Source organism: Mandrillus leucophaeus, unplaced genomic scaffold (genome assembly GCF_000951045.1).
Source record: "Mandrillus leucophaeus isolate KB7577 unplaced genomic scaffold, Mleu.le_1.0 Scaffold777, whole genome shotgun sequence".
Classification (NCBI taxonomy): domain Eukaryota; kingdom Metazoa; phylum Chordata; class Mammalia; order Primates; family Cercopithecidae; genus Mandrillus; species Mandrillus leucophaeus.
In genome coordinates, this window is record NW_012108441.1 from 767086 (window position 1) to 792430 (window position 25345).

At 44.0% G+C, this 25345-nt stretch overlaps 1 protein-coding gene across 1 annotated transcript in view; it reads right to left on the reverse strand.

Annotated features, from left to right (window-relative positions):
• The window catches only part of WWC3 (WWC family member 3), an 82143-nt gene that overhangs the window by 51503 nt on the left and 5295 nt on the right, over positions 1-25345 (reverse strand). Inside the window, exons 3-5 of the mRNA XM_011966834.1 lie at positions 14936-15012; positions 14015-14094; positions 2149-2278 (exon numbers count right to left, since the gene is read on the reverse strand). Coding sequence (XP_011822224.1) covers positions 2149-2278; positions 14015-14094; positions 14936-15012 — 287 coding nt within the window. The remainder of the gene's footprint in view (positions 1-2148; positions 2279-14014; positions 14095-14935; positions 15013-25345) is intronic.

A 25345-nucleotide genomic window follows, 5' to 3' on the forward strand; every position in this document is an offset into this window, starting at 1 on the left:
CCGTGTGCCAAAAAAAAAAAAAAAAATCTAACAATTTACCATTTACTTATCACAACCTAGAGAGGTCATCTGAAAATACAGATTCCTGGGCCCTGCCTCCAGAGATTCTAATTCAGTGAGTCTAGGGTGGGGCCTGGTAATCTGCATCTTAATAAGCACCGTGAGGACTCTCCGAAAGTCCCTCATGGCCTTGACCTTAGAAAGCACTGCCCAGGCAGGGTAGTTTTTTGTGCATCTGTCTCATTTTGCCTATGAGTTTCAGCTTTGCTTGTTCTGTCCTGTGGGTCTTATACTCTACAGAATCTAGACACATGCCAGCAGGCAGTAGGTGCTCACTTAGGGTAGCAGATGAAACATAAAAACTGTAACTGACAGCACTGAATGCATTCCAGCACTTTATGTCATGAGGTCAAGCAGTGCTCCCTGCCTTGGCCTCTCTGAGACCACCATGTGCAGCACTAGGGCCAGCCACTCAGATGTCTTGCTTGAGTTCCCCACCACGGAGGCAGATTTTTGTATTTGCAAAAATTCAACTTTTTCTAAAAATAACAGAAACTACAAGAGCTCAAGGGGAAAACAACATAAAGCAATATAAAGCTACAATGATCCCAGTTACATATAATACAAATACACCCACAGAGTAAAATACTACGCAACCATCTCAAGGAAAGAAGCAGCTCTTTGTGTACAGATATGGGGAAAGGTAGGGGATATTGCTGTTAAGTGAGGAAGCTAGTGTGGAACAGTATCACAGTCCTGGCTTTGCGTGAGGGCGGCTAAACACGTATTCTCATTTTTGTGTGCCCGCATGAATGTTGGAAGGGTAGGCAAGAAGCTAATAAAGGCAGGTAGGGGCAGTAGGAGGATGGGGCAATAGCGAGACTTTTTATCATAGACCTTTGGAATTATCTTAATTATTGAACAATATAAATGCATCACCCATTGCTGTGGGTTGAATTATGTTCCCCCAGGAGATATGTTCAAGTCCTAACCCCAGGAACCTGTGAGTGTGACCTTATTTGGAAATAGTCTTTACAGATGTAATCTAGTTAAGATGAGGTCATACTGGTTAGGGTGGGCCATTATCCAATGGCTGGTGTCCTTACAGGAACAGGAAATTCAGACACAGAGACAGTCATGTGACCATGAAGGCAGAGATCAGAGTAACGTGTCTACAATCCAAGGAAGCTGGAAGAGGCAAGGAAGGATCCTCCCCTAGAGGCTTCAGAAGTATGACCCTGTCCACAGGATTTCAAATCCCTGACCTTGATTTCAGACTTCTGGCCTCCAAAACTGAGAGACTAAATTTCTGTTGTTCTAAAGCCACTCAGTTTGTGCTACCTTGTTACGACAACCCCAGAAAACTAAAACAGTCAGCCTCCATATCCGCAGGTTCCACATCTCCAGATTTAACCCACCGCTGATAGAAAATATTCGGAGGGAAAAAAAACAACAAAAAAAAAAACACAAAGAAAAAACCAATACAGTGTAACATCAATTTACATAGCATTTACACTGCAGGAGGTATTATAACTAATCTAGAGATGATTTACAGTATATGGGAGGGGCCAAGCGCAGTGGCTCATGCCTGTAATCCCAGCACTTTGGGAGGCCGAGACGGGAGGATCGCTCAAGGCCAGGAGTTTGAGACCAGCCTGGCCAACATGGTGAGACCCTGTCTCTACTAAAAATATAAAAATTAGCCGGGCAAGATGGTGCACACCTGTGGTCCCAGCTACTCTAGAGGCTGAGGTGAGAGGATGGCTTGAGCCTGGGAGGTCAAGGCTACAGTGAGCCATTTTTGTGCCATCATACTCAAGCCTAGGAACAGAGATCCTGTCTCCAAAACAAAAAAGAAAAGTATACAGGAGGATTGTGCAGATATGCAAATACTACACCATTTTATATAAGGGACTTGAGCATTCAAAGATTTTGTTATCCTGAGGGATGGGGGTGTATCTTGGAACCAATCCCCCAAGGATACAAAGGGATGACTCTATACATAGTTAAATACAGTGGGGGGTGCGTATGTGTGTATGCATGTGTGTGTGTATTATATGTTATATATACAATAACTATATAATATGTAATACCTAAGTATATTAAAAACATCTTAAAATAAAACACATGAGCAGGCAGGCAGCTTACATGCATCAGGTCCCGTCTCTCCTTCTCGCCTGTGCAAATAGCCTTCTTGATGGTGCGGAGCTCACTCATGATAGCTTGCGCCTCATCCAGTTTGTAGCTGGTGTGAGTACTTGACATCTTCCGATCAATCCTGGTTAAAACAAAAAAATCAATGTTATTTCACATGAGATCCTAGCATTCCATTAAACATACAACTATGAAAACCCGAAAGCTTCACAGAAAGGTGGAAACAGTTAAAAGTAATGTTTTGGCAAAGAAAAAGAAAGACCCCAAGGAAGCATCCCTCCTTCTGGTCAATGCAACACCCTTTGCTCAAGAGCACCCTGGGCAGGTGAAGACTTCCAAGTTGGGATGCCCACATCCTCTGCTAATGATCACGCAACAAGATTGCTTGCTTGAGTAATTTCCCGAGACTGTAAACTCCTCTCTCTGAGAAGAGGACATGTTTTGTTTATCCCCAGGTTAGTGGTCGAAATCTTTGTTAAATAAACATATGAATGAGATCTGTGTACAGGGAGAACATATGGGACACAGCAAGAAGTAGTGAGCTTTCGATAATGGTGCTTTGTACAAAAGCTGGAAACTCTTCTGTCTCCTATAACTCTGATTTCATTCTGGTTCTAATTTATTACTCACTCTTTCTCCTACCAAGTCCTCAATTCTTTCCTTCAATCCAAACACCCATCCAGGGAAAATGGCAACGTCCCTCCCTCCCCCTTCCTCCCCTTCCTCCCACCATTCCTCCAAGCTTCCATCCTCCCAGCCAGCTCCTGTGCACACCAGGCCTAGGTCTGGGGTTGGACGCAGAGCACAGAACAAAACAAGACTTGGTTCTGCCTTCAAAGGGAGGTGGCCTCTGAAGCATGTCCTTTGTCACGTCCCCTACACCTGAGGCTCCAGCCTGGAAAGCCCTAAGGCTAAGGAACTTGAGAAACCTTGGTCCAGAGTGGAATGAATTCCTTCTCTGGAAAGCAACTAGCTTCTTTCAGGTTCCAAGTCTCCCAGTTCACAGGTTCTGGTTCTAACATTTCCCTCCATGTTATCCTAAAAACCTGGATCATTAACTGCCAGCCCCAACTCCCTTGCTTACCACTCACAGAAACCTCTGGCATGCTGGTGGGTGCGAGTGGCACCCAGCTCTGCCACTCACTGGCTGTGGGACCTGGGTGAGTCACCTTCCCTCTTTCCACCTGCTTCCTCCTGTCTCAAATTGGGACACTAAAAATACTTCTCCCATGGGATGGGCATGAAATTTAATGAGAAAATGCAAGGAAAGGGCTTGCTTGGCAGGAGGCCTGGCATATGGTGTTTGCGGTGATTGTTATTATCAGGATAACACAGAATCTCCTTACTCATGGGAGAAAAAGTAAGTAACTTGCCAACTCTGGTATTTTATTATCATTAACAAATTCCTTGCCAAATATGTCACAACTCAAGCAAAACTCGGCACCGGAGTCAACCTGAGCTATCAGCATCCATGGCCTAAGAGGAGGGCAAACAACACAAGCAGGAAGCCATTGCCTCCCTTTGAACAGGGCTCTGGGGCTCAGCAGCATTGCTGCAATTGCCACCAGCTACAAATAAAATATTTATAAACACTAGTCCTGAGTCCTGCCCCGAGGAGAGCAGATAGAGGCACACCGTGCATGATGAATAGTGACACTCCTAAATGCTAACGTGGCCTGACCCTGCAGGCACTTCCATAATGGCTATTACAGACTTGTAGGTTTTTCAAAAACACATTGCCTTGTCTGTTCCTACCAAGCACAAGTCTTTATTTATACATCTTTATTAAAAGGTACATATATCTTTAACTATAGAGTGCTCCATGCCAAAAGTTAAAGTGAGCATGAACTAAAGTTTGAGCTGTAGGCATATTTTTCTTTTTATTCTGCTCTCATTAAATCCCTTCTTTCACAAAATAGTTCACTCAAATGATTGAGGTGGTGGAACAGTCTATGTCACCTGAGAGTCCCCGTGATTTTTGGCAATAAAATAGAAAAAGTTCCTAGCACAGTACCAGCATGCCACTTGGTGGCTACTGAAATGTGGGAGCCAATAGCAAGAATGGTGACACTAGGCATATAAACCCATTGTATATTTTCAAAACTCTTTTGTTTGTCCCTCAAAACCAACCCCACTTCCACCAAAACAGTTGGCCTTCTCACTCACTGCTGGTAACTCACTGGGGATATTCACGGAAGGGCTACCTTGTACTTTCTTAGCTGTGACAGCTTCACAACAAAAAAATCAACGTAGTTCACTGAAATTTGCACAGGGGGCGCTGTGTGGCTGAATGGTATGAAGGGTAGGACTAGAACCAGAAGTCTGGAGATAGAATGTGGCCCCAAAACGCAGTTGGTCATCAGAACAAATATAGACTCCGGGAGTCCCTGCTGAAGGTGAACCCCTACAGGTGGAACTAGGAGATTCAATGATCCATCAACCAGCTCCTAGAACCACCAGGTTGGAGGAGCCTCTTATCACTCTCTACTTCAGGAGCTCAGGCTGGGGGTAAGGTCCCTTGGAGAGAGCCATTGTCTTTGAGGGATCTCAGAAACACCAAGACACATAATGTAGGCAACGTAAAACAGAAGCAAAGCCCATGTGTTTTGCTATTTCAGATGCTGTGTGGGGAACCAGGAGTCTTGAATGCAAGACAGAAATAAAAGGCCATACATCTCAAAGCACTGAGTCTTATTTTAAAGTAGTTCACCTATTAGGTGACAGGGTCTTGCTGCATGCTTGTCACCTCACTTAACACCCCCCCCCCCATGAGATAAGCATAACCTCCTCGGATTTGATGATGATGAAGTTGAAGCTCAGAGCAATTAACTAAATGGCCCAGATGACAAGCGAATATCTGGCAGAGCCAGATTCAAACCCACAGGCTGACTCCAAAGCCTGCCCAGGATCACGAGGTGTGGTGCTGCCCCTTCCTACTGAGCATGACATCTACTGCTCTCAGAGTGGGCAAGGCAGGTCCAGATTTTAAAAGAAAAAAAAAAAACAAGGGCAAGCTATGTTTCAGAGAACTCCAACCACCTCCATTTATTCAAATGTGATCCATTTTCATTCAACAAAAACTTCAAAGGACAGTAAACGTCTTCTTTCACTTCTGCAAAATTCATTTATTTGAGAGCACACTCTCTCTAAAACTTCCCTATAAAACTTTGGTCCAATGTAGATGATGTGCTCAATGATTTGGTATTTTTAAAAAATATCTATGTATTCCAGTTCATTTAAAAAATCATTAAGATCTGTGACTGCCAAAGAACTGCCTTATTCTGGTCTTAATTTTAGTTAAGAGTGCAAGACAGTGCCTTTACCATACATCACAAATAAAATGATAGAAAAGCGGTAACTGCTCAAGGAGAATAAACAAAGACATAAGTTATTATGCAATATGAAATCAAAATTCAGTGCACAGACTCACAGTCTTCACTTTTGCACCCTCTACATTTTGCATTCAGCTTCAGGGATGTTAAGTGATTTGCTGAGGGTCACACAGCCAGTAACAGGCAGAGTGAAGTTCAAGGCCAAGGCCCCCCACACCAGGACTTGTCTGCTCCATCACCAGGTTCGCAATATATTAAAAGTCAAGGCCTCTAAATGCCCATTGTGTCAAACCTGAAGGCCACCCATATAATCAGTCAAATGTCATCCCAAAGTAAACTGGTGCACTTTATGGTGTGCTCTTGAAAGAAATGGGTTGGAGAGAAAAGAAGAAGATACAGCTTCAGAGGAGGAACCCAGTACAATGGAAAAGGCATTTTAGAGATATTAATTGTCAACCTCTACCTCCTGCCACCCTAAAATTTCCATATTGGTTGTTCAATTTAAGATGTCAAAGAGAATTGCACTAGCAAAAATAAGAGTAAAACCACATAACTTCTTAACCCCACATCTTGAAGGAAAGAGCTGCCAGCCCTCTAAAGATATTCTGTGTTAATACCACAGATTACAACCCAAAAGAATGGAAAGGTTTGTTACAACTTCTACATTTTCTATCAGCAGCTCTGGCAGAGGGCCTTGGGTGAACCTCAGAAAGCTTCCGGCGGCTTTCTATCAACAGTGAGACCTGTGTGGGACACCAGACCTGTCCCACAACCAGGAACAATGCTCTTTTTGTTTCCAGCCCATTTCTGTACGTTCTGCTGTTATCTGAGTATTGCCGGGGTTTTCGCATGGGCTGTACCGTAGGTGCTACACTAATGGGAGATTGTTACTTTAAGCCTGTTCTAAGTGAACAATCCCACCCTTTCTTGAGACTACTAAATCCCTTCAGACAGAAAATGCTAATTCTAATATGTAGTAATGCTTCATTCTAGTATTGCATGCTTAGAAGGATGTAGTGGCTCGTATTTAAGGAGACAAATGGGTTTCACCCCATTTGGGAAGTTAATCAAGAAATCAAAAGTCTTGAAGCAGAGGCTCGCCTAGTGGCTAAGAATGTACCTCATGGAAACTAGTTAGTGGAACATTTGGTGAGCATCCCTTTCTGTGATTTGAAGAGCGGTGATAATAGGACTTCTTAAAACCCAGGCCAGAAGAATATCACACAAAATGCAGAAGAGAATGCCGTGCTAGAGGACAGTTAGCAAGAAGGTGACTGGGCAACGTCTGCAGGCCTCCCTGAGTTCCTCTAGCCCGGGGACAAAAGTTTCGGCCAAGGAAAGATGTGCCCTCACTCAGTGTCCCAGTGTCCGAGAAAGAAGGGGACACTGTGATGGCTACTAGCCGGCAGGAACAGCAACTTCAGCCACTCCCCCCAACACCTGGGCAATCTGCATTCACTCCCAAGCCCCACCCTGTGCTGAGAACTGGCTAGGTCCTCAGGATGAAGCAGCGAACAAAGCCAAGTCCTTGTCTTCGTGCAGCACGATTCCAGCCAAGGAGACAGACAATGAAAAGTACATCCTTAGGTCAGGCAGTCACGAATGTTAAAAAAAAAAAAAAAAAATGAAGCAGAGTTTGGGGACAGAGTGTGATAGAGTACATTTTTAGATGGATGGTTAAGCCAGGATCTCTCCAGAAGTCACTAAGCAAAGGCCCATGGAAGGGAGGGAGCAGGCATGTGAGCATCTGGGGGAAAGAGCATTCCAGGCAGAGGGAGCTCCAAGTACCCACGGTACAGGACATCCCTTTCAAAGGTGAAACTAGAGGTAAATGAGGCAGGGCAGACGGCCAGCCTATGTAGAGTCTGGCTTGTGTTGTAGGTGAGAGAGAGCCACAGGAGGACCACAAGGAGAGCACCAGTTGTGGAAGAACCCCGTGGCTACTGTGCGAGGATGGAGACTCACATTAGTGCTTGGCCCAGAGCCGTGGTGGTGGAAGCTGTGAGAAGGATCAGAGGCCAGGTGCAGAAACAGCACACCATGGACAAGGTGGCCAGGCAGAGTTCCCCAAAAGCATCTTCTGCCATCAAGCCAGTGCTCACGGACATTATAGGTATCATGGCAGGAAAAGGCTCCAATAACACGAGCAGGAAACTCAGGGAAAGGCAATGTTAAATGAGCTTCCCACCTGCAGGACCACTCAGAAGCTAACATAAGGGGCCAGGTGCAGTGGCTCACGCCTGCAATCCCAGCACTGTGGGAGGCCAAGGCGGGCAGATGGCTTGAGCCCAGAAGTGCAAGACCAGCCTGGGCAACATGGAGAAACCCTGTCTCTACTTTAAAAAATACAAAAATTAGCTGGGCATGGTGGTGTGCACCTGTAGTCCTAGCTACTCAGGAGGCTGAAGCATGAGAATCACTTGAACCCGGGAGGCAGAGGTTGCAGTGAGCCAAGATCGTGCCACTGCACTCCAGCCTGGGCCACAGAGTGAGACTATGCCTCAAAAAAAAAAAAAAAAAAAAAAATTTAACACAAGGTGCTTTCTAGAGCTCCAGGCAGGAGCTGGAGAGGGGAATTTGCCCACATCTATTGGTGCACTTGGTCCGTTCACGCACATCACCCAGTTGGGAAACATGGCACGTTCTGGTCCTGCGTCTTCCCTTTGCCCCTGGACACTAGTAGTAAGTTACAGTAAGGTAATTTTTCCAAAACGTTTCAGAAACTTTAGGGCAACAGAGTCTAGGAGATCTTTCACTGGAAAAGCTCAATTTTTCTGTAAATTTTAATTACTCATGGTAAATGGTGCTCCTATTTTCTGAAGACTTTTATAAAAGGCCTCAAGAGAAATGCAAATTGAAACTACACTGAGATACTATCTCTCACCTATGAGACTGGCAAAAATGCAAATGCTTATCAACACATCCTGTTGGCAAAGCCACAGGAAACGAGAACACTCATATGTTAGTGGTAGGAAGGCAAAACGGTGCAACCCCCGCAGCAAAGGAATTTGGCCATATCTAATACAAGCTGAGTATCCCTAATCCGAAAATCCGAAATCCAAAGTGCTTCAAAATCTGAAACTTTTTAAGCGTTGACATGACACTCAAAGAAAATGACCACTAAAGCATTTCAGGTTTCAAATTTTTGGATTAGGGATATTGAACCAGTAAGTATGATGCAAACATTCAAAAAAAAAAAAAAAAACCTGAAATCCAAAACACTTCTGGTCCTGAGCATTTCAGATAACAAATATTCAACCTATAATACGACAAATACATTCACCCTTTAACTTACCAAGCCTGCTTTCAGGAACTTATCCTGAAAGATACACATCCACAACTTAGGTAAAAAGCTGACGAGAAATGTTACTAATATAAATCAAAGCACTGGGCTAACAAGGCCAGAACCTACCGATCATCGTTACACCACAAAAAGAAACAAGCAGAGAGTGGTACCTCCTGATGGAAGTAACACCACCACCTAAAAACATTCTTACTAAAAAGAAGAAATCGAACTTGAATCAGATCAAGCCTCTCAAACTATTATACCCATTTGCATAAATAACAAGGGACAGAGGAAGATGTTCAATGACATCATGTGAATTTCAGCAGCAAAACCCAACATTAGGGAAATTCTATAGGACAACCAAATTACTTTCTCCAACAAACAAGCTGTCAGGGGGAAAAAAAGGAGGGAGAGTAGAAAAGAAAAGACATAAGAGACATCAATCAAAGGCACTCTGTGGCCCAAACTGGACCCAAACACCTGAAGAAATGCAAGAGCTCACTGGACACAAGATGCCTAGTAAGTGGGGTACAGGGATTAGAATTATTTTCAAAAGAAGTCCATAACTTTTGGAGACATATTTATGGATTAAATGGGATTCTGGCATTTGCTTCAATAAGGCCGTGAGAGCTTAGCAGATGCGGCGGGGTCACCACCGAACCAAGACTGGCAATTGTGCAGGTTAAATGGGGTGAGAGGTACAGGAGGGTTTTAGTATACTATTCTCTCTACTTTTATGTTTGATATTTTCCATCATTAAAAGCTTACATGTATACACTTCACGTAGATACATATATAACACACACCCATGTACATATTCTATCATTAACCCAGCAAACATATCTGTGGCCAATTCCTCTCTACAACAATGAACAACATATATAGATTTAAAGTAAAATACAAAAGGTTCTTTTTTCCTTACTTGGACCCAAGTGTAATGATGAATTTCCTTGCTAGCCAGGAAATTCACCAAGATAAACAAGGCAAGCTTAAAATGTTATAAGCAGCCAAACTCCTGGTGAGGTGCTCTGGAAAAGAATACACTGGATATTCTGGGAAGCGAGAACAGCAGGAAATTTTCTGGAGGAAAATCTTGGGCCACTGCCTTAAAGCAATGTTGGTGATAAAATCAGAGATGCTTCATGTTTAGGTATAACAGCTCACGTGCTATCTGTATGTATAGTCAGGATTTCCCAGTAGAGATGGGGTAATCACATTTTCAATGCTTGAAAAGGCCTTCTAAAATTTCTCAATTTAAAAAATATACATTTGCATGATTCGATCCAAACATAAAAGCCCAATGTCCAATACCAGAAAAAATAATGAGGCTGTTTTCATCTCATAAGCTGTGGAACTCAGAGAAAGGTTACCAGATTATCTTCCACTTACAAAAATATTTTAAGAGTGGCATGGGTGCCTGTGTTTTCTCTTCTTCCTGTGAGGCTCTGTCTGTCCCAGAATAAAGTAAACATGCACAGTGACAACGCAGCGTCAGACAGAGCCAAGGCAACATGCCCATTAAACAATGGCTCTGGGCAGCTCCCTCCTGAAAGCCGACTTGCCCCTGGTCAGGCATGAGGTGGGGTGAGCCCCTCAGGACCAAGGCCAGGTCCAGAGCCTTCCCCAGGCCACTCCTTGGCCTCCAGGGGGAGGGCGGGTATTCTCATGAGCTCTGGCAAGCAGAAGGAGCCTCCCTCCCCTTGGCTCAGGCAGGCAGGAGGAGCCTCCCCTTGGCAAGTGGCAAGTTTACAATTGCTGTTCCCAAGCGTGGGATCTTGATAATGAAAGCAGAAAGAAAATCCAAACAGCACTGGCCCGCCTCTCTTCCAGGAGCACAACTTGCGCTCCATTTTGGCCGCAGGTGTAAAGTTAAAATTCTTGCTATTCTGGCTCCTGCTTCTCTGTCTAATGCCCCTAGGGAAACAGAGGCTGCCTTTTCCTATTCTTGAAACCACTGCAACTACAAGAGATGAATTCACATCCTAGCCATGCTAAGGAGAAGGGGGTTTTCTCAGTCAGCAGTACGTTTTATTTTCTAAATCAGTCCGTCTACAGCTGACACTGCTATATGGCCTTCGTCTTCAAATAAGGAAATGGAGTTCACCAGAACGATGGAGCCACGGCAAAGCAACAGGCACTGAGCCCAGCAACCCACTCCAGAAACCACGGCCATGAGGGAAGTGCCAGACGTGGCTCCCCGCTGATGCTCAGGAATCCTGAGCAAACTCAGACTCTTCCTGAACCCCAGTCACCTTCCTCACAGCTGCAAATGAGAATGACATTGACTGCAACCTCCAGCACGCACAATGACTAACATTAAAACTACATACTGGGCAGGGCACGGTGGCTCATGCCTGTAATCCCAGCACTTTGGAGGCCGAGGCAGGTGGATCACCTGAGGTCAGGTGTTCGAGACCAGCCTGACCAAAATGGTGAAACCCAGTCTCTACTAAAAATCAAAAATTAGCTGGGCATGGTAGCATGTGCCTGTAATCCCAGCTACTTGGGAGGCTGAGACAGGAGAATTGCTTGAACCCAGGAGACGGAGGTTGCAGCGAGCCAAGATCGCATCACTGCACTCCAGCCTGGGTGACAGAGAAAGACTCCCCATCTCAAAAAACAAACAAACAAACAAAAAACCACCTATTGCCCACAGACACTGTATCACAATGAGAGACAGCTACAGTGTGGCCTAATGAAGGTAGGAAATTCACCTCAAATCCAACTAGGTAGTCCTAATAACTTTTGGTGACCTGTCACCAATCAAATGATTTGTTGCTGCTTATTCCTTATCCACTCCCTTAGCCAAAGTGACACAGGATGACACTGCCACAGCACACACAGTTGCATCTGAGGAGGTGTTGGAGTATCTGGAGGCTGGCTGGAGTGGGGGGCTAAAAGGACAGAACACACGTCAGTGCATTTGGAAAGCACTCTGGCTTATGCACTGCATGAATGACAAAACCAGCAGCTGGTTGGCTGGAAAAGAAACTTGATTTGCTTAAGATAAAACTAAAGAAGAGGCCGGGCACGGTGGCTCATGCCTGTAATCCCAGCACTCTGGGAGGCCGAGGTGGGCAGATCGCCTGAGGTCAGGAGTTGGAAACCAGCCTGGCCAATGTAGCAAAATCCCATCTCTACTAAAATACAAAAATTAGCCAGGTGTGGTGGCAGGCACCTATAATCCCAGCTACTGGGGAGACTGAGGCATGAGAATCACTTGAACCTGGGAGGGGGAGGTTGCCATCAGCCAAGATCGCACCACTGCACTCCAGCCTGGGACAGAGCAAGGTTCTGTCAAAAAAAAAAAAAAAAAAACTAAAGAAGAAGCTTTACTAATACTAACTAGGGCTAATAAAAGGAAGCTCTGAGTGTAGATCCAAAATGCACACAAACACATAGCTGGGTAATGGTAGTAATTACATCTATACCTCACATTCCTTTATTACTTCCCCATAAAGAGCAGTGCTGCAGTCACGTGTACCACTTCATGCGTCTGCACGCAGGATGAAAGAGGCAACATGCTGCCCACCTGTGTCAGTAACAGTAACCACACAGAGTCGGGCTAATTGTTTCTGGCTGGCCATGTACCAGGTGCTGGTGCTGTCCTCAGTATAACTGAGCACAATGATTGCTGTTATGGACTGTGTGTTTGTGTGTCCTCCAAATTCTTATGTTACAGCCTTACCCTCTAATGTGATGGCATTTGAAGGTGGGGCCTTTGGGAGGTGATTTGGGGTAGATGAGGTCACAGGGTGGAACCCCATGATGGGATTAGGCAAAGGAAGAGAGAACAGAGCTTTTGCTCTCTTAGCCATAAAGGACACTGCGACAAGATGGTCATCTGCAAATCAGGAATCAGGCCCTCACCAGAAACCAAATATTGGACCTCCAGCCTCCAGAACTGTGAGAAACAAATATCTGCTGTTCAAGCCACCCAGTCTATGGTATTTGTCATAGCAGCCTGAGCTGCCTAAAACAATCACCATTTGCAGATGAGAAAAGTAGGTGCAGAGGGCGTGAGGCACATGTGCAAGTTCAGCAAGGAAAGCCAGTGAATGGACAGAATGGCTCGGCAAACCTTCAGACCCACGCCAGCGCCATTTCTCAAACACCACCTCTAGTTCATGAAATCTGCAGACTTGATACAGCTCACTAATTGTAAACAATTCATCCCCAATCTCTTAGTAGGGATAAAGTTCTAATTGTCAAAATGAGAACAGGAGGAAGACCTACAGACCAGAATGTCCAAAGGAGCTTTCTGCGATGATGGAAATCTATCGCCTATGGTGTTCAATACAGTAGCCACCAGCATGGTGGTTCTCAGCTGGGATTAAATGTGTTCTTTAGGGGACACTCAGCAATGTCTAGAAACATTTTTGGTTGTCACAATGCAGGTGGAAGATGCTACTGGCATCTAGTGGGTAAAGAGTAAAGACAACATTCTTTTTTTTTTTTTTTCTTAGAGTCTCGCTCTGTCGAGCAAGCTGGAGTGCAACGGCACAATCTTGGCTCACTGCAAGCTCGGTCTTCCAGGTTCAAGAGATTCTCCCTGCCTCAGCCTCCCGAGTAGCTGGGATTACAGGTGCCTGCCAAGTGATTATTGTGCCTCAGCCTCCCGAGTAGCTGGGATTACAGGCATGCACCACCACGCCTGGCTAACGTTTGTATTTTTAGTAGAGATGGGGTTTCACCATGTTGGCCAGGCTGGTCTCGAACTCCTGACCTCAGGTGGATTCACCCGCCTCGGCCTCCCAAAGTGTTGAGATTACAGGCATGAGCCACCAGGCCTGGCCAAGACAACATTCTACAGTGCATAGGATAGTCCCCCCAAGACAAGAATGATCCAGCCCCAAATCCCACTAGTGCTAAATGGTGGAGAAAACCTGCATTAGCCACATGTCACTACTGAGGACTTCTGATGTGGCTACTGAGACTGGGAAACTAAACTTTTAATTTTCTTTTATTTTAAATGTCAATTTTAGAACAAAAAATTTAAAAGAATAAAACTAAGAAAAAGTCTAATTTAAATGTAAATAGCCATGAGTGCCTTGCACAGCTATAGCAAACGTGCATAAACATAAAAATAAAGGTCTTGTTTCCCGAGTATTTCCATTTAAAGCAACGAAATATCTTCAAGGAAAAGAGAGATTCTGAAGTTAGCATTGGAAAATCATGAGCATAAATAAAGGCATGAAAGTGAAGGTCATGAAGCTTTGGAACAAGTGTCCAGGCAACTCACTCTTGCAGGGTCTCCACCCCCTTTTCTTTGTACTGCAGTTCCTGCTTCATCTGGGTCAGCTCTCGTTTTAATCTGGAAAGCTAAAGACAAATCACATTTTTTTTCCAAAAACCAGCTGTGAAGAATGATTTCTACAGTTGTTATTAACACTGTCATCTGAGTTTCTACTCAGCTTGCAGTTCGGAAGATCATCTCTTCTCACTATAAACTTCCATTCACATGCATAAAAAGCAGCCTTTCTAGAAGACCTGCTGTGCTTAGATACAAAAATCCCAGATTAGACAGACTCTTACCCAAGTGGGGCACCAGTAACATTTTCAAGGTTTCCACATTACAACTGGCAACTTTTGTAACACATTCTTCATCTTTCCTTCTACCCACTCCTCTCAGACCACCGCACATGAAACTTTGTGTCCAGAAGCCTGCTCTCTGACTACCTGAAACTCAATGGCTCCTGGAGTGCTTCTTTAAACAGATTCTGGGACCCGCTCCAGGTCCACGTCAAAACTCAGGGGCTAGGCCTGGAAGCTGGCACTTTGAACAAGCTCCCAGGTATTTTTCTTAGCTGTGCTAAAATTTGAGAACCACCGCACTAAAAGATACACCCTGATTCAGGGAACGACACACCAAGAGAGGAGCAGGCTTCATTGCCAAGATGTTTCTCGTGCTTTGTCCCAAATGCAACAAAAGTGTTCCCCTTCCCAGACAACCAAGACAAGGGTCTGAAGAGATGAAACACGGTAGCACATAGATAATTCAGGGGTTACCGGGGAAGGAGCATCAGAACCCTCAGAACCCTTCCAGTCTAACACTGCTAGCGATCCCTCCAGGAGGAGTCAACCAGAGGGGAACACCAGCAGCCTAGGCTGCGAGGCCTCAGGCTTCCATCCACCTGGTTGTAAAAGCATCGGTTTTACTCACCCTATCCCGACGACTTGCTATTTCTGCTTTAATCTGGTGTGGGTCATACTTTGTATTTGTTGAATATCCAGAGAATGCTAAAGAGAAAGAAAATATTTTATTTTATAATGAATCCTTCAAAATACATACACATAAGGAACTTCTGATTCACTGCATTAAATAACTCTAAATCTCTGACTTATAAGAGGTCACTGGCTCCTAAAGAACTGACATTTAACATCTTCAAATCTTCCTGATGTTTGATATTTGAATCAGGACTTTCTATAGGATCCCATATAATAAAATACATGGCTGTAGGTCAATCAAAACTCTGCTTAGTTCTACTATAAAACTACTACAGTTAAACACCATAGAGACACAGCGGGCGGGGGAGGGAAGAGGTATGATTATGACGTAGGAAACTGTATTTAATACTTGAATAGTACTTGCAGTATGAACCTACTTTTACTTTCTTTTAAAATACATATACAGACGTCACTGGAAAGATAGAACCAAAAAGTTAACTGCAGTTATTCTCAGTGGCTGCATTAAAAATGATTTTATTTTTATTTTCTTCACACCTATATTCTCCAGATGAACAATTTTTGACACAAGAAAGGAAAAAAATCATTAGAAATTTGTAAAATAAAAAAGATTTCTAGTAATACGTCAGTATCTGGCAGTCTTGAGAAAAAGATGGAAAGATGGGCCCCCAAGTTGTTTGTCCCAGAAACTGAAGTGAGGCACTCACGCTTTTACTCTAATAACTTGTTTTGATGAATGTTTAGCTAAAAGACATCACATACCTCAATGCTTTCCTAAACAGTGCAGTGTACATGATTTAAAGTCTCTTTACAGACATGGCATCATTATTGTGAGTAACCAATACCTAGGGATGAATAAGAGCCACAGAGCTATTTACACGCTAGGCACAGTCAGCAAATTTTCGTGCACACAGAGAGCTGCAAGCTTTTTCCAGTGTTACGGCAGCTGGAGCAGCAAGTGGCTATTCCTAATTTCTACCACCCCATCCACCGCTCTGCGGTGCTTTTTCTTGATGCTTCTGCCTCCTTTCTTTAGGTTTCTGAAGCCATGGGCTCTGTACCACTGCTGCATGGCTTCCCTTCTGCTTAGCTAGTGGAATGCTGGACTGTCTGCATCTGTAAACCACCCCACTCTGGTGCCCTCTGCCTCCCAGTTATTGTCATTAACATCACCTGCTCAGAAGACACACCTGCAGGGATGGAGTCCTTTCTTTAACTCCTTTGATCTGAGAATCAAAGGCTGGCTGTCATTCAGATAACTAGGTGCCAACAATGAGAAACCAATTCAAAATCATTTGCGGACTATGTACTACAAAGGATGGCTCAACACCATCCAGTAACTTCAACAGCACAATTACTTCAAACCTCAATTAGAACCACATCCAAAGTTCATTTGAGCAGTCGGATCTCCTATTTTAATAACAGTTCTATGGAAAATCTACTATTTCAGTCCCATTCAGTCAGAATTTCAAAAAACTGAATCTACTGGAAATAAACAACTGGAAGAGCTAAATGTTTGCCAACTTTATCTCCAATTTTCTTATACTTAGACTCATGATCTCTCAAAGACATGGAGTAAAATACTTTACAAACAATTCTTTCTTAGACAAGACTGCCTATTTCCAAATCCTACATCTTCCATCTTGCCTGACTCCTTGGTTTCATTTAAGATCGGTAATGAAAGCAACATCTCCAACAATGCCCTTAAGAGGCAGAAATAATTTATAGAAAACATCTCCATATTAAACTCCTGGGACTTTTAAGTTTCCCAGATCTGAGCTTAAAGGCCTTTCACTTGGGATAGAGATAATATGCAAATGAGGCTATGAGGTTAGGGCTTGCTGAATCCTGGCTTACAACACTACAACACATGTGTCAACTTGTCAACTTGCAGTGGGAGGAACACAAGGCCAAGAGTTATCACCTGGGATCTTTCCCATTAAGGGTAGAAAGTAAGCCTACCACCAAGTTCAACAAAGTTCACTGCAAAGCTAAACATCAGTACCAGTGAGGCGCCGTGGCTCACGCCTGTAATCCCAGCACTTTGGGAGGCCGAGGTGGGCGAATTACGAGGTCAAGAGATCGAGACCATCCTGGTCAAAATGGTGAAACCCCATCTCTACTAAAAATACAAAAATTAGCTGGGCGTAGTGGCGGGTGCCTGTAATCCCAGCTACTCAGGAGACTGAGGCAGGAGAATTGCTTGAACCCAGGAGGCGGAGGTTGCAGTGAGCCGAGATCACGCCATTGCACTCCAGCCTGGTGACAGAGCGAGACTCTCTCAAAAAAAAAAAAAAAAAAAAAAATCTGTACCAATCTTCCTCTGTCTGTGCAGTTTCATATGGAAAGTTAGCAAAGAGACTTGAAATACACAGGGGAGGTGTCCTGGATACTGTTGGACATCTATGCAGCAACCTTCCCCCATTTCTCCTTCCTAAGTACCAGAACCCTGGAAGTGCTGGGTAGCCACCTCTCCCCAAGAGACTCAGCATGTATCCACTCCTAGAGGGGGAAACTGACAAACCAATGACACCACTGAGCCACTGAATCCACCTATGGGAAATCCCACCCCACTTCCAGAGGACTCCACTATGTGACAATGAATTTCCTTATTGTCCAGGCCCATGAGAATTAGTCTTCTCTGCTGCAGCTGAAACCATCATAAATGACTGAATACCTTTTAATTATATGGATCTCATTCATGTTACTTTTGCTATGGTCTCTATAAAATTATAAAATTCCAGGACTGGGATAAGGGAAAAGTCTACTCAAGTAACTAACACAGCGAATACATTTTATCTTCAAATACTAAGGATGGTTGTGAACACTGGTATAACTTTTAATAATGTAATTCAATTTATAAATAAAATTCTCAGTTCCTCAGATCTGCCAGTAAGTCTACTAGAACCACTCACAGAGTCCGAGAACAGCTCAGGACTCCAGACCCCATAACAGCGTGCACTACACAACACTTTTTTCTTTTGGAGACAGGGTGTCACTCTTGTCACCCAAGCCAGAGCACAGTGGTGTGATCTCAGCTCACTGCAACCTCTACCTCCTGGGTTCAAGCGATTCTCCTGCCTCAGCCTCCCAAGTAGCTGGGAGTACAGGTGCCGCCACCACACCCAGTTAATTTTTTGTATTAGTAGAGATGGGGTTTTGCCATGTTGGCCAGGCTGGTCTGGAACTCCAGACCTCAAGTGATCCACCCACCTCGGCCTCCCAAAGTCCTGGGATTACAGGAGTGAGCCCCGGGCTCAGCCTCCCACAACATTTATAAATGGAATATCTTCCTCTATTAAGACATGTCTCCAGTCTCGAGGTTTATGATAAAGACCAGACTTTCACCTCCAAAGTGTTCTTCTCTCTTGAAGAGTTGAGTGGGCAGAGCTATTAAATAGCAATATGGAGTCTGCTCAGGCATATAACATTGCCTCAGATGATAACATAACAAGGTTATAGCCTAGCTGGACCACAGCAATGTAAATTATTATACCTTGCTATTACAGAGTGCCTTTCACGTTTATTTAATCTATTCTCATAAAATCTTTGTGAAGGTGAAATGATACTTACGTTTCCTTGCCCATTTTATAGATTAAAAGACTGAGTTTGTAGCGACTTGATCTATAATACACTATGCCATCATTCACAGAGGGCTTCATGTCTAGAATCTGGGTTCCTGTGGGTCAGCTGCCAAAGATCCTTTAATTGGGCTAGCTTTCCCAGAAGAAGAAACGGTCCTCCAGCTCCCCAGTGCCCACCACCCAATGGGTGAACTTGACCTGTGTATTTAGCACTCAAAATGCTGCAAACCCCACTACTTAACTCTGGATTTCAGTTTGACAGATTACTGAAAGGGGAAATGTGTGTGCCCATGTGTCTCTGTCTGTCTTTGTCTGTCTTATGTGCAGGTCTCCTCTGAGCTATGGAAACCTAAGGTCACCCCAGAGAGAAGACATGCTCTAAAAGACCAGCAGACCTTCTTCAAAGACATCCTCTGGGGCAGGTTGCTCCTTAGGACCAGGTGTAGGCCTCCACGGATCAGCACTGTCAGGGCTCAAGGGAGCCAAGAATGACTCTGGGCAAAAGGCCGACAAGCCCTGACAGGTTCCAGGTTGACAGGTACTATCTACCAGAGTGGTACACGGAGAAATATGCAAGGCCAACAAAGTGGGCAGGATGGGTTTTTTTAAGGCAATATAAGCAAAAGACCAAAAACAATCAAGTAAGGCCACCTGGGAGTGATCTACAGAAGCAACCCAAGATGCCATCAAATCCTAACCAAGAATTCTCCCTCCAGGACAGAGGAGGGGATTATTTCTCAGGAAACATATGCTTTGCTGCAACCTTCAAAATCTGGCTTGCCAACTAATATATGGGAAAAATGCTCCATGATTCTTTATTCTCCTGTCTGCTCCAACACGTTTGTGTTAAGGAAAACAAAAGGTTTTGAATTGGAATGGATTGCCTGTAGTCCTGTTCCTAACCAAGACAGCAAATGAGAAATCCTTCAATAGCGAGAGCACCAATAAGGCCTGGTGCGGTGGCTCACATGTGTAATCCCAGCACTTTGGGAGGTGGAGGCAGGCAGACCTCTCGAGTCCAGTAGTCTGAGACCAGCCTCAGCAACATGGCAAAATCCCATCTCTACAAAAAGTACCAAAATTAGCTAGGTATGGTGGCACACGTCTGGAGTTTCAGTTACTCAAGAGGCTGAGGTAGGAGAATCGCCTGAGCCTGGGAGGTTGAGGCTGCAGTGAGCCAAGATCACACTACCACACTCCAACCTGGGCAACAGAGCAAGATCCTGTCTTTAAAAAAAAAAAAAAAAACCAGAGAGCGCACCAATGGAAGACAGTCATTGTGAGACAGGCTTGGAGCCTCAGAAGGAATGTTGGCAGGACTGATGGCTGATAAGGTCAAGCTTCACCACCACCTAATCCAAGAACTCAGGGTGGATCAGCCCTTTCTCACCAGAGATAATGCTGCCTCTTTCAATGTAGACTTTGAGTAACTCCTAGGAACCAGGATAGTAAACAAAGTCATATTCCTGCTGCTACGGGGCCATTCACACTCCATCTAGCCCAGTGGATTTCAACCCTGGGGATCACCTGAAAAGCTTTAAAAAAAAAAAAAAGCCTGGTCCCACCCAAGGCCAGTTCTATCAAAATCTCTTGGGGTGAGGTCCAAACAGCAAGTTTTTAAAGATTCTAGCTTGCAGCCAGGTCTGAGAACTATGGGTGTAGACCAGGGATTGGCAAACTTTTTCTCTAATGGGCCAGACAGTAAATATTTTTGGCTTTGTGGGCCATACAATCTGTCTCAAATACTCTTCTGCCATTGTAGCTGCTATAGACAATAGGTTAGTAAATGGACATGGCTGTGTTCCAATAAAACTTTATTTACAAACACCCACAGCGGATAGGATCCAGCCCACAGGCTTGATATAGTTTGCAGACCTGAGGTTTAGACTATCATCCTACTCCATGAAAGAATTTCTTCCAAAAGATCCTACAAATGGTCATATATAGTTCATCTGAATGTACCTGGGGCTAGAGTTTCTCTGGAAGAATAAAGGAGTAACTCCAGGAAAAAATGTGCCTAAGATAATGAACGTATTCAGTGTTAAAAGGCAGGCAAATAGAAGAACATGTTGCAGTAAAGAAAGTAGAAAAAAACTCTACAAAATGGAGCTGTAGAAAAAGTAGCAGGTGTGTCTCAGAGAGAATGAGTCCATTGTTGAGCAGTTTCACCCCAGTGTTCTACGAAGCATAAATGAGGCCTGGGCACTACCAGGCAGCTAGCTCAGAAGCTCATTGAAATCAAGCAGGGTTGGGTTCCTACTCTCATGGAGACAAATGTGCAAAGTATTCAGCCAAGTATCTGAATTTGCTTTCAGGTCAAGGCATGGATGTTCTTAGATACCAGGGAGCCCAATATTGACACAAAATCATTCCTCTCCAATGAATGAAGTTTTCTTCCGGTGGTTTCCATAGCTCAAGGGAAATGTGTGAAGGGTATAGGTGAGATGCACTTCTCCCTACCTTCTGCTCCCACATTAGAAATGGCTGTTGCAGTTAATTCCTCTGTTCACACGTTATTGCCTCATCTTTACCAACAAGCAACCATTAGGATAAAACGTGTTCCCGGCTGGGCACCGTGGCTCACACCTACAATCCCAGCACCTTGAGAGGCTGAGGCAGGTAGATCACGAGGTCAAGAGATAGAGATCATCCTGGCCAACATGGTGAAACACTGTCTCTACTAAAAATACAAAAATTAGCTGGGGGTAGTGGCGTGCACCTGTAGTCCCAGCTGCTCAGGAGGCTGAGGCAGGAGAATCACTTGAACCCGGGAGGTAGAGGCTGCAGTGAGCCGAGATCGCGCCACTGCACTCCAACCTGGTGACAGAGCGAAAAAAACAAAACAAAACAAACGAACAACAGGAAAAACATGTTCCCGCCATTTAGTATATATCAACAGCAGGTGCTAACAGCTGTCGAAAAATAAATGAACAGTTTAGTGATCTTCCATGGGCCATGGAAAAGTCAAGATCTAGAAAGTGCTCTGCCTTCCACTTGCCCCCTTTATTGCTGCAAAATTTCCAGATGACTTGTCAATTTATAACTAGTCTTTATTTTCAGATAACCTGAAAGTTGGATGGGGGAGGGGTTCCACAAACACCATCAGCTGTTCTGAGTGGCCGCTTCCATGTCTAGGAAACTGTACTGAGCACTGAAGGCCATCAACACAAACAGATCTGGGCTTAAATCCAACTTCTACCATCTACTGGGTATGTAATCCTGAAGAAAGAATTTAGCCTCCCTGATACTCAGTTTCTCATGTGAACAATAAAGAAAACAGCACGTGCTTGACAACACTGTGATCATAACTATGCAGAGAAAACACCAGCTCATTGGATATTGGTTCCTTTCACTTCAAGTCATTGCCCATGAAGGAAGAACTGGGAATTAAGTCCAGATGTTATTCTGTTCACAGTATCAGAAAAAGGAAACGCCTCCTGCTTTAGATGACTAGCACTGAGGGAGATATGGGCAGTGAGACCCGTGTGGCTACACAGCCAACTTGTGCTATGGAAACTGCCACCAGCAGCTCCCAACATGGGCCCAGGCCCTCTGGCATGGCTGTACAAGCCATCTGTTAGATCATGGTCAAGCCAACAGGATCACTGCATTGGACTCTATCCTGTAGCCAGAAAGAATTCATCTGAGTCCATTCTAGCAGGGTTTTCCTTGTTGTACCTTGTAGTTCAGGTTAAATGGCAGATTGAGAGAGCTTGGTGGAAGCCCTAGGGACAGCAGCAAGTTGATAAAACACTTGGATCAACTCCTAGATTCTGTTCAGAGTTGGTTTTTTCCCTGATGAGCTGATAGGCCCCAGGAAGACCCACTGGCATCTCCAGCCCTTTCACGAAAACAGGCAGGCCCACTTTTGGCCTCGAAGGCAACCTACACACATAGAGGAAGAGATCATATCCACACAGAGACATCCAGCAGGTCAGGAAATGGAATCTGGTGAGCACCTTAGAACCTCAAGTCAACAACAGAGTCATCAGCTTCCTCTACTGAAGGAACAGATACCACTTCAAAAAGAGCCTCTTGAGTGTATCTTTTTAACGGGCATTAATAAAATCCCATAGGGCACAAAAACAAACGTAATTGAGTAGAATTCCCTATTTGCCCAAACATCAAAGAAGTGAAAAGCCCACGGAAATACAAAAACTGATCCTGTAGGATCCTCAGCTCCTCAGGATGCTGAAGTACTGAATACTTGTAACCTACAGCTTGGCACTGCATTGGGATTCCTCGCTCACTGCCCCTCAGAGTGGGTGTGGAATCAGACGGGATGTTCTAATGTCTGCATCATTGAGGGCATCTAGTCCAGCGTCCCCACAGTCACTGCAGCTGATGTTCTGGCTGCACTGGTAGTAGCCAGTACATCATACACACTTTCTTTAGACTCAATTTTTCTTTCTTTCTTTTTAAATAGAGACAGGGTCCTGCTAAGTTGCCCAGGCTGGTTTTGAATTCCCGGTCTCAAGTGATCATCCTGCCACGGCCTCCCAAAGTCTTGGGATTACAGGCGTAAGCCACTGTACCTGGCCTCAATTTTTCTTTTCAATCACTGGCAAGAAACATCCTGCCAAGTTTTTCTGATATGTACTTCTTCCATTCCATTCTTTGAAAGAGTGATTTGAGAGCCTCTTTGGAGACCTAACCAAATGCAAGCATGTAAAAGATAAGGTACCCAAAGACTGCTGGAAAGAAACACACTATTAGGTTGGATTATAAGAATAGCCAACATTCAGCCCTTTTTTAGATACAAAAATGGCAATTTTATACCATTCAACCTAACTTCTACCAAGTAGCTTTCTGAAATGTTTAGAATTGCTAACTATATGATCTCAGAACCAGTTATAGGCCATTGCTTCAGCTAAGGAGACATCGAGGCACCAAGCCCATGGGCTTCTGCATCATCAAAAAACTGACCGGGCACAGTGGCTCACACCTGTAATCCCAGCACTTTGGGAGGCCGAGGCAGGTGGATCACCTGAGGTCAGGAGTTCCATACCAGCCTGGCCAACATGGCAAAATCCCGTGTCTACTAAAAATGCAAAAATTATCTGGGCGTGGTGGTGGACACCTGTAGTCCCAACTACTCAGGAGGCTTAGGCAGGAGAAATCGCTTGAACCCGGGAGGTGGAGGTTGCAGTGAGCCAGTGAGCCAAGATCGTGCCACTGCACTCCAGTCTGGGTGACAGAGCAAGACTCCATCTAAAAAAAAACAAATAAACAGTATTCTAGGCCATAAAAGTCATCTTAATAGATTTCAAAAGACTGAAATGTTAGTCTCTGACCACAATGGAACTAAGTTAGAAATAAACAACAACATGACATCTTTAAAAAGTCCTACTGACTTACTTCTAAACAACCCACGGGTCAAAAACCACCAAAAATAAAAAAAAGGAGAAATTATTTTGAACTGAAGAAAATACAGCATATCAAAATTTATGAGATGCAGTTAAAGTAGTACTTAGAGGAGAATCCTTACCTTTAATGGCTATGTGTGGAAGTAAGAAAGATCTAAAATCAGTGATCTAAATTTCCACTTTAGGAAGCTAGAAAAGGAAGAACAAATTAAAGCCAAATTAAGTAGAAGGAAAGAAATAATAAAGAAAAACTAGTAAGATAGAAACAGACAAGAAATCGGAGAACAGGGCAAACACCAGTGTATTGTAAAGATAGATAAAAATCAATAAAAGTTTAGCCATACTGATTAAGAGACACGAATTATTAATATCAGCAATTAAAGAGAGGACATCACTCCAAAGCCTACAGACATTGAAAGGCTAATAAGGGAATTCTACAAACAACTTCATAGACTTGACAGCTTAGATCACTGGGCAGCAAACTCCCTGTGGGCCAAATCTAGGTTGCTACCTGTTTTGATACTTCTACTGGAACACGGCCAGGCACATCTGTCTACATGTTGTCTCTGAATGCTTTTGCAATATAACCACAGGGTAGAATAGTTGCCACTGAGATCACATGGTCCACAAAGTTTAAAATATTTACTATCTGACCCTTTATAGAAAAGTTTGCTGACTTTTAGGTTAGATGAAATAGACAATTCTCTGAAACACACAAATGCCAAAACTGATTCAAGAAGAAACAAAAAATCCGGATACCTCTCTATTAAAAGTATTGGATTTGTAGTTAAAAACATTCCACAAAGAACTCCAGGTCCAGGTGGCTCTTTTGGTGAATTCTATGAAATACTTAAGAAAACACTAATACCAAGCCTACACAAACTCTTTCAGCAAACAGAAGAGGAAGGAACATTCCCCAATTCATTCTATGAGGCCAGCATTACCCTCATACCAAAATCAGAGAAAGACATTCCAAGAAAAGATAACTGTGAAGGTAAGAAACCAGCCTCTAAAACTCCACACATAGCTAACCTATCACATTCTGATGGAAAGTTAAAAACAAAACAAAGCCAAAAAAAAAAAAAAAAAAAAAAACCAACCAGGTATGTGCCAATATCTGCAGAGATGGAGATAAGAGGGCTTGGAAGTAATACATCAGTAAAACTGAGTTCCCTGTTCCCCTCAAGATACACAGTAACAGAAATATCTTCAATTCCTATTGCAGAGGGAGTACCCCCACCCAACCACAGCTTCTAAGGATTCTGCCCTGTCAACAGTTGCTGCAATAAAACAGAGCACTAAATGTGTGGCCCCTTGGCCTTACCTCCATTCTGACTTGCAACACAGAATAAAGCTATTGCTGTGTCTTTAACATCTGCCATGGCAACATGGCACTAATATCACAGGGAAGGCCCCAAGTATCAGACAGGTTTTTAT